The 10392-nt window shown below is 36.1% G+C and overlaps 1 protein-coding gene across 1 annotated transcript; it reads right to left on the bottom strand.

Annotated features, from left to right (window-relative positions):
- Positions 1-7672: 7672 nt before the first annotated feature.
- THITE_2039123 (uncharacterized protein) lies at positions 7673-7945 on the bottom strand (the record flags this gene model as incomplete). Its single annotated transcript, XM_003649625.1, has 1 exon — positions 7673-7945. A coding segment is annotated over one exon (273 nt), but the record flags the coding sequence as incomplete, so codon positions are not given.
- Positions 7946-10392: the final 2447 nt, after the last annotated feature.

A 10392-nucleotide genomic window follows, 5' to 3' on the forward strand; every position in this document is an offset into this window, starting at 1 on the left:
ATAAGAAAGGACAATAAGAATGTGGTCAGAGCTCAATAGCTCGAATGCCTATTGTCTAGACAGAGGTAGAACAATAGGAGGAGAGGCTCAATAGCCTTCCTGGAAGAAGAGGGACCACCAACGTGGTATCAACGAATGTATATTGACAACTGCTTGATGTCTTGCCTCCTGATGAAGAAGATGGGCTTAGCCCACTTAAATATATGTGACTAGAGGGTTAGACCTCCCCTAGCAACGAATGCAACGCTCTGAGATAAATAGAAAAACAGAAAAACTGGGTCCCCTATGTCTAGGTAGTCTATTGCCCTAATTCATTAGAATCAAGGAAAAACAAAACGAATGAACGAGTCTGAGTCCCAATACTATAAAGAAAAGGGAAAAAGAGTGGCCGGGCTAAGCAGGCCTAGTGGCCTAGGGCTAGCCTAGGCTAGGCTCCTAGGCAAGGTCTAGCCTTGTAGCTAGCCTATACTTTGGAAGCCGGCCTGACTGCAGAAGCTAGTTAACCACCCCCCTTGCAAGCCTACGGGCCTGGGCTCCTCTACTACGCAGTACATAGTAGAGGTCTAGGCGGGTCCGTATAGCCTAAGGTGCCCAGGGTCTAGGCCTTGGGGGGTGCCTATACCAGACTACCAAGTGCTCCACTGTTTCTACACCTTTACTATAAGCGTAGAGGGGGGTATTGATGTCTAGGACCTAGGCTTTAAAAAGGAAGCCCCGAAGGCCTATAGCCCCTACCTTAGCCTAGGTTAGCAGAGAGCTCTAGGCCTTAGTTAGGCCTTGATGCTAGGCTAAGGCCCTGTTAGTAAAGAGGAAATTAGGGGGGTCCTAGTTGGCTAGCCTCCTAGGCTTCCTACCTTGTACCTAAACCCTTTGCTTCTACTGCTCCTCCTAAGCCTCTCTAAGCGCCTGCCTAGTAGGCCTATGGCTAGCCTACTATAGTGCCATTAGTGCTTGCCTTTCCACTGTTGTAGGCTCCTATAGCCCCTATACCCTTTGGGGCCCCCTCTAGCCTCTAGGCTTTCTGAACCTCTTATAGAGGTTAAAGCAAGCCCTGTTTATAATGTCGATAGGCCTTTGGCCCCTTGGGAGGACTGGTCGTCGAATTCGCCTCTCGAAGTCTGCTAGCCTTTTATTAAGGTATAGGTCTAGAGGAGGTACCTAGGCCTCGGTCTCGAGGGTGTAGGTGGGCGTAGCCTAGTAGGCCCTAGTAACCACTTGGAGGCTATAGTTCTAGGCCTTGGCTAGGCTCTTAGCAATGCCCTAGGGCTGGCCTTAGGGGGGGGGTAGGAGTGTAGGCAGTAGAGGCACTGTAGGCTATAGCACTGTGTATATACTTGGTATAGATTTCTCTAGCCTAGGCTAGGCTAGGGCCCTAAGTCTTTGCAGTAATCTTAGTTAGGGCGTACTCCTAGGTCTATAGCTTGCCCTCTATAGCCGTTCTATAGGCCCCCTACTGTAGCCTCTAGTCTAGCTAAGCTCCTAGGAACCTAGCCGACTAGGTAGGCTATATAGGCCTAGTTCCCTCTCCCTATAGCAGAGCTAAGTGTACTGGGATAGCCTATTGCCAACGGCCTTTATTGAAGTGCACTAGTTCGCTTTTTTCAGCTGCAAAGGCTATGCCCTAGGTTTTAGCCCACTGTAGGTATATATCCTAGGCTTTTTCCAACTGCTAGACGTTGGCTTCTAGGGTCCTACCAAAGGCAAGTAGGTTAGTATTGTTGGTAAACCCTACTAGGCCTAGATGTGGGTGCCTCTCTTTTAGCACCCTATATAGAGTGCTAATATAGAGTAGGAATAGCATTAGGGATAGGGGGGAGCCTTAGGGGATCCCTGCTACCACTAGGATAAGCTCTATAGCCTTCCTATCGAAATAGAGGATAGTCGATTAGCTAGTTAGCCAAGCCTTAGTCTATAGGACTAGCCACCTTGGGTAGCCAAGGTGTTATACGCGGATAGCCCTTAGTGATTATCTAGCGGTAAACGTAAGAGGGTAAGAAAGATCAATGCCTCTTAGTCTCGTCAACTAATAAGGCGACACTCCTAAACACTAATATATATCACAAAAGTATATTGATATAGTCTAGTCTCTACAAAAGGGTTATAGGCAAGGTTCCCTTTTTAAAGGGAACGCTCGTTACTCCTAACCGTAGTATAGTCATAGGTACCCTTACTACAGTTATATATAATAAGTGCCTAGGGATAAGAAGAAAAAGATAGCGTCCTCGCCATTATTATAGAACTTAATCTAGGATAAGGGAGTGTATAGAAAGAAAAGAAAACTAATCTACATTATACCCTATATAGGATTCCTACTTCCATTATCTTAGTCTATAGCGAAGTCCTCTATTATAATACGTCTATTTACTTATTTTATTCATTAAGGTCGACTATACTATTACTTATATAAAGGTTATCCTTATCTATCTTAGATACCTTTGATATCACTTTACGCTTAGTAGATATAGACGCTTTCTTAGTTCTCTTTAGTAGATATATCGGCGTCTCCTACATCTTATTGTCTATAGTCACCTTACACTAGCGCTTAGTAGCGGTGGCTTCAATAGTTTTAGCTCCCGACGTTGAATAGGTACTCTCATTGCACTAGCTTTACAACGTCTTAGCTAGCGTCGTTAAGGCGACTAACAGTATAGCTTTAGTAACAGGTGCCTTAACAGGTATCTTCTAAGTAGGCGGTTATATAGCCTTAGTAGAGTATATCGTCGTTACAGTTGTAGTATAGCTAACCTTAGGTACTACTTCTTAGTATCTAACGGTTTAGATAGCTATAGTAGCCTATTTTATAATTCCTATTTTAATAGCGGTTATATTGGTTATAACAATATAGGATTCAATAGCTAATAGACAGCGCTTAGCGTCCTATATACACTATATTTGTCCTATATAGACGACGTTATATATATTTATAATAACTTAAATAGTAGTATCGATCTCCTTTCTAAGTATATTATCCTTATAATAGAGTTCTATTATAGTTTTGTTATAGGCTAGCTATATATCACTAACCTTCTTAGTCTAGTAATAGTATATATTATCTAGGTCGCCTTAAAAGGCAAAGCTATCTAGCTCTATACAACTAGCTCTCCTATTTATGTCTATAGCGCTAATACGCCTTGTAGATTCTATAGCGGTCTTCTTAACCTCTTTGATATAAGCTTAGTAGTTTTATATAAATTGCAATAAGTCTTTAGTAAGCGTTTAGACGCTCTTTATATCCATTTAGAGAGACTTAATAGCAATGTCGTTTATAGTAACTATATAACTAGTATCGCTTACTACATCTATAGCCTTAGCGTTGTTATAGTATATAAGACCGAGTTCTACTAATATCGTGTTGATAAATAGGTTGCCTTCTCCCTTAGGTAATATATATCGTAAGGCAAGAATTTCGATTATAGTCGGTATCTAGCTTATAGTTACTATACTAGTCTCCTAGAACTCCTTAAAGGCTTTCTTAATTGTCCCTTTGATTTTATAGACATATAGGTTGTAAGCGAAGCTAGCGAGCTTGCTACTAAAATCTTTCTTTAGAACTATACAATAGAATCTAGTAAACTACGTTATAAGTTTAGCTATATACTCTTCGTTATAGCTAAAATCTATATATATATAAGCGAGAGCTTTGCTTATAGTAGCGATATACTTGTTTATAGCTTTTATAGGGCGACGAGAGTATCTATAGGATATACAAGTTTCCTATAGCTCTAGGATACAATGTAGTTCAGTAGCTACGTCTTCTTTGTCGTTTATATACTTAGCGCTATCGTCGTCTAAAGCGTCTTAATTGTCATCGCTTACAATGACTTCGTCGTTGGATACTATATATATAGCCTATCAAGGCCCTTTATACTATATATATATAGCTATAGCGCTATTGGCATTGGGGTACTAGATTCTAGGCGTATACTATAGAGGCTGCTCTCCCTCTATATATTTATAAGTTAGGAGGGTATCTAGGCGGTCCTATACTATATCACTATTGAGTTCTCCCTCGTTGTCCTTAGCGGCTTTATACTCATTGTCGATAATTATAATAGGATTCGAGACTTTCTACGACATCTCCTTATACGTAATTTCTAAACTGTTCTAGATTGCTCTAGCTATATTAGCTTTCTTAATAGCTATTATTTCGTTATTGTAGATAGTTCTAGTGGCGACGTACTTGGTTATAGCTTACTAGGCTATATACTTGTCTATAGTATATAAGGAAACGTTAAGTATAATAGCGACCTTCTTTATACCTCCCACTTATTTTATAGCGAGGTAAGCGCTTTCCCTCTTTTTAGTACTAGTAGCGTAGTTTCTAGTAGTTGCTCTTCTTTTATAAGGAGGTATCTTATATATAACGAAAGCTAGTTGTATATCTGCTTCTATAATGTCAGTATAGTTGACTTTAAGCGCTTTACTACTTAATAATATAAACGAGTTGGACAAATCGACTATTTGGTCGATCTTGCTATTGTAGTAGGTCTTATAAGAGTATATAGCGAATTATCTTAGGTTACAACTTCGGTATAAGTATATACTAATAGACAGCTACTTATATAAGTATATATAGTTTAATATAGAAGATGCTTAAAGATTGATCGTATAACGGATATAATGGATTATAATATAGAAGCGTTGTAGGAGATAGGTGTAAAGGGGGCGATATATAAAGGAAAAGAAAATTATAATAGTTTATATTAAGCTATTTAGAAAGTAAATAAAAACAATAGTATAGCGACTATAGCCGACGAACAGTACTATCATCTAATAGCGACTAGTAAATAGAAATTTTTACCTTCGAGGTATAGAGCCCTATACCTTTATAGCAATAGGATAGCTCTTTCTAACTATTGTAAATTAAGGCTAATAACAAATCTATATATAGGAAAACTAGGCTAAGCAGAGTACTTAATAAACTAGATAACTACGGTTTTATAACTAGAAGCGGTAGTGTCGTCCAAGTATAGACAAGAAAAGAGGAAAGGAGAAAAGGAGATCTATAAGATAGAGAATAGTACTTATACGTCTAGTGGCGATATAATAGTAATAGATATACTAAAGCGAATATATCTTATTAAAGAAAGTATAAGCGAATAAAGGAAAAGAGGGAAAGAGGAAACGAGAAAAGAGAATATTAGTAATAGTATAGCTATTATTAGTCGCTACCCTTCCTCTATAGTAGCTCGACGACAATTTGGTTCTAAGGTCGAGGGATCTCTGTCACTGCTTTCTACTCCTTAATGGCGATGCCTTTATTATAGTGTTCCTTCTCCTAGTCGATAGGGTACACCCTTTTATATTCTTCAACAAGCTCTTTAGCGCTATCAATGAGCTAGATATATAGGATCTATAGGTTATCCTTAGTAGTAAAACCTTTCTATTGTACTAGATATTCGACTTTAGGTCTCCTATTCCTCTAGACGATATACTATTATACAATCTTATCGACTTTCTAATACTCATCTCCATCAACGATTATAGAGCTAGGGGGTTCTACGTTATAGCTAAATAGGTCCTTCCTCTAATCTAGTTTCTATAACTAGGAAATTAAAACTATAGGATAAACTTTCTAACTAGCTAGGAAGTTAAGTTTATAAGCATTCCTATCGATTTTATAGATAATCTTAAATGGTCTTGCCTATTATAGTAACTACTTTCGTTTAAGCTTACTTAGAAGATAGTATCTATTATATAGTTGTAAGTAAACGGTGTCTTCTACTTTAAACTCGATAGGCGTATACTTATTATTGTAATATATCTTTGTAATAGCGCCCATATAGTCGATCCATTCTACTGCTTCCTTCTAATACTATTTCTAGAGAATACTAATAGCTTCTATAGAGGTAGTAGTACCCTTCTTATAGTAAAGGATATCTAGTATAGAGCGTAGCTTAAAGCTATATACCAACTCGTTTAACGACTTTCTAATAGTAACTATAAGTATATTGTTAAGGTTGTACTATAGTATAGAGAGAAGTAGAGGCTATAGCGTTCCTAGTCTCTCTATAGCTTCTATATAAATAGCAATTTCTACCGTCTAGTTCGTCCTTTCTAACTAATTGTCCGTCTAAGGGTAATGCGCTATCGAGAAAAGGAGGCTAATGTCTAAGATACAAAAGATTTCCTTCTATAGGTCTAAGGTGAACTTAGGGTCTCTATCATTGATGATTTATATTAGAAGTCCCTAATCTATATACGTTAATACCCTAAGGATTATAATTGTCTATTCCTCTACTAACATTTTATTGTTTCTAGCTATAAGAAGCTTTTTCTTACTAAGCTTATAGGTAATAGTGTATATAGCGTTAAGGATTAAATACTTCTTTATCGACTATAGGGTCCCTTTAAAGGGTATAGCTAGTAAACCGACAATAAAATCTATAGTAATAGTATAGAAAGGCTATAGCGATATCCAAATTGGCTAAAGGTCTCTAGGCTTTAGTTCTTTTAAAGTCTAGTTTTCTCTATATATAGGGTAGTACTAAATATATTTATATACTATCTAACGCTTTTAGCTAAAGGCGAATACTAAGAGGCTTACTATTATATTGTCTATACCAAAGTAGTAAGTGTTGTTGTATATAACGACAAGAATATCCTTAATATAGCTACTAGGGATATAGAGCTTCCTCGCTCCTTTATAGTCAACGTAGTAGAGGAGTCCATCTTTTAGCTTATATAGTCCAATCTATAGCTTTTAGTACTATTTTCTTTATAGCTCCCCTTCTCGCTCTTTATATTCTTTCTACTTAGCGATTTTCTTAGCTTATTTTTCTATATTATAGAAGTTTCTAATAATCTTATTATACCTATAGTCGTTAGGGTAAATAGCGACTAACTAAGCTTTAAACTCGTTACTAATAACTAGCTCGAAGGTACTAGTATCTATAGCGTAGTATTCCTTAGTGTCGATCTAAGTAGCGGACTAAATGTCTTTTAGTTCATTAGTAGCGTCTTAGGTTTCGTTAGAGGCGTCCTTTTTAAAAGTCGGTAGGTATAACAAAGCGTTTAGTACAACGTTGAGTTTTCCTAGTATATAGAAAATGTTGAGGTCGAACTAGGATAGTTAGTTTATAGCGTTAACGAGCTTTAGGTTAGCTTTTATAAGGTCTATAGTAGTAAGAGATATATATTTTATAATATCTCTAGTTGCTATATAGTCTATTAGGATGTTCACTAGATATTGGTTTGACTATACTATTTTCCAAAGCTTCTTAACTGCCTATATAACAGTAGCGACTTCTACTTCTATACTTTTATACTTCCTTTCTATATTAGAGGTTAGTTGGGATAGGAATATAATAGGCTAGATCTCGTTAGTTGGAATATCCTAGCTAGGGATACTAATACCGTCCTATTTACTATAAAGTTGAAAGATAATTGCTCTATATCCCTTGCTACTTATATTAAGCTTAATAAATAGTAGCTTATTAGGACGATAATAGTATAGGAAGTACTACTTATATAGGTGTTCCTACAATAGCCTAAAGGACTTTAGTTCCATTAGCGTAGACTTAAATTTAGCGTTTAAAGTAAATGCCTTCCTAGCGTTCTTCGACTTAGCGATAGGAAGGTCTCTACTCACTCTCCCTTAAGCAAGGAGCTTAGTTTTATAGTCCTATAAAGGCTATACCTTCGCTATATACTATAAGATGCTTTTATATAGCTATCTAGCTATACCTAGGTACTGCTCTAAGGCTTCTAGGGTATTAAAGAACTTAAGATTCTTAAATATAACGATCCTATTGTCTATCTTAGCTACTCCTGTGCTATTGACTATATAACCAAGGAGTTTCACTAATAGGTAGACTATAAAGGATTTTTCTATAGAAATATAAACGTATACTTTGTCTAAGATATTGAGAACTGTCTTAATATACTTAAGGTGCTCCTCTATATCTTTATTAGTAATAATAATGTCGTCGATATAGGCGTATATAAAGTGCTTATACTTATAGAATAGACGGTCTATAAAGCGCTATACAAAGGCTAGTAAGTTTTTAAACCCTATTAGTATAACGTTTAAGCGTTCTAAACCTCTAGGACTAATGACCACTATATAGTTATAGTGTTCTTCTATAACTAGAAGCTAGAAGAAAAATCTAGAAGCGTCGAATACTATAAAGACTATATTGCCTATTATTATATTTATAATGTCGTCTTAGTTAGGCAATAGGTATATATCTAGTACAACTAATGTATTTAAGGGCTAGAGGTCTATAATAGCTCTGCCTTTTGTCTTTCTAGCAACTGTACAATAGACTACGAAAACTAGATAAGCAATAAGAGTTAGCTAATCTATAAAGTCTATCTTCCCTTATGTATATAGTTTATTATATTCTTCGTCGACGATCGCTTAGTCCTTAGTACTTAGTAGGTAGATCCAAATAGGTTTAAGCTAGTTCTACTATCTATCGATAAGCGGGATTCTTATCTTCTACTCCTTTAGTATAGGGACAATGCTATAGTTATAGAAGACGTTATACTTATCTAGCAATACCTTCATTTCTTCTATATACCATTTGTCTTTACTATAGATACTTACCCCTACTACTAACTTAATATATAGGATGTCGTCTAGTTTCTCAATACCGTAGGATAGTATATAGAATTCCTATTTAGTAGGTAGCTTATACTTATCCTTTGTTAACGTCTCTGTTACTAGTTCCTTACCGCTTAGCTCCTATTGCTTAGTCGTCGTTATCTATATATATTTGTCTTTCGCAACGTCGTCCTAGGTCTACTATATAAAGTTCTATACCATTGCCTAGATATCCTTCTCTAGGCTATACTAGAGGAGGTGTCTAATACACTGTCCTTTAACAATAGTAATTAGACGAGCGGTATTGTTCCTTATAATAGTCTAGTATATACTCTTTATATCTATAATAGCGTCTAATACGCCTTCGACGTATAAAGCAAAGTAGAGCTCGCATTTCTAGTTATCTACATTGCAGTTATTGGTGTCTATAGGCTTAAATATAGTCTCAATCAGGTATTCTATTATAGGTACGACCGTTATAGTGTTTATAGCTTTCACCTTTTATATCGTCTTTCTTCGCTCTATATATACTCTCACCTTTATATTATAGACTAACTAGAAGTAACAGATTAACGTATTAAGGTCAATCTTTACTCTATTACAAAGTATAAAGTCAGTTCTAATCAATAGTTTTACTCCTAAACCTTCGATAACGTTGGCTATTATAGTAAAGTGACCTTCTATATTGGTGCTATAGACAATTCCTTGGATATAGAAGTCGAACTTGACCTACTTTTTAACTTCGATATAGGCTCTAACACCTTTAACGAAGTGTAGCTTCACGTCAATCTAACGTAGGTATTTAGCTTACTTAGAGATAAACTCTTTATTAACGAGGTTAGTATTGCTACTTATATTAAAGTAAACCTCGGTGCCTAGTTTGCCTAAATTCGCGCTAATATTAATTATAAGGTATATAGCTTGTTTATCTAACGCCTTTAGTAGCGGTATATATAGCTATACTTTTATAATCTGTCCTTTAGTCAACGTGAAGTTTACTACCTTACCTTTAGAGTCGTCTTTGTTATTACTAAGGTCGTACTAACGGTCTATTTAAGGCTATATAGGTTTACACTTATCTTCGTCGCTATCGTCTACTATATACTTAAAAAGCTTGCGATATATCGCAAAGACTCTGCTATAGGTAGTGCATTGCTAAATCTATAGAAGCTGTCGTAGCGGTTTGTTCTAGATTAGTCTAGGCTAATAGAATATATAATATATATAGTAAAAACTATTGGCCTCCTCGTCTTCTAATTCCTTGTCTTTAGCTTTAGTGTTGTATTCGTCGATAAGAACGTACCTAACCTTTTCTAGTATTTCGTAGTAAAGATTAGTATCCTCGTCGTCTTCTATTACTATAATCTCACTATAGTATATAAATGTACTATCTTCGAACTGCTTTTTATATATATATATATAAATCTGTTAGAGCTATCGAAGTCGTTTACCTTAGTTGCTATTATTACCTTTTCTTAGGCTATTAAATAATCTAAGTCCTCCTCTATAATCGTTGAATAGTCAGTATCCTCTTCCTTATCTAGTTATACTATAGAAATTTCGATTACTAAATAGCTATACTTAGTCGTTATCTCTATATTAGTTGCTTCTAGTCTACTAGGGTCTGTCCCTATCTCTCCTCTAATAGTCGTAATATCCTCTTTTACCTTTTCCTATCTAAAAGGCTCTATTGTCCTCCTAGCTATCTCCTTATCTATCTTCGTTGTACTCTATATCTATATTATTAGCGATATAGCTATAGCTAATGATATAGCCCTTAGTAGCGTCCTATTAGAGCTTGTCTCTAATGATATATACTTTGATATCAACGATATTAAAGAACG

The sequence above is a fragment of the Thermothielavioides terrestris genome, chromosome 1 (assembly GCF_000226115.1).
Source record: "Thermothielavioides terrestris NRRL 8126 chromosome 1, complete sequence".
In the NCBI taxonomy this organism is placed as follows: domain Eukaryota; kingdom Fungi; phylum Ascomycota; class Sordariomycetes; order Sordariales; family Chaetomiaceae; genus Thermothielavioides; species Thermothielavioides terrestris.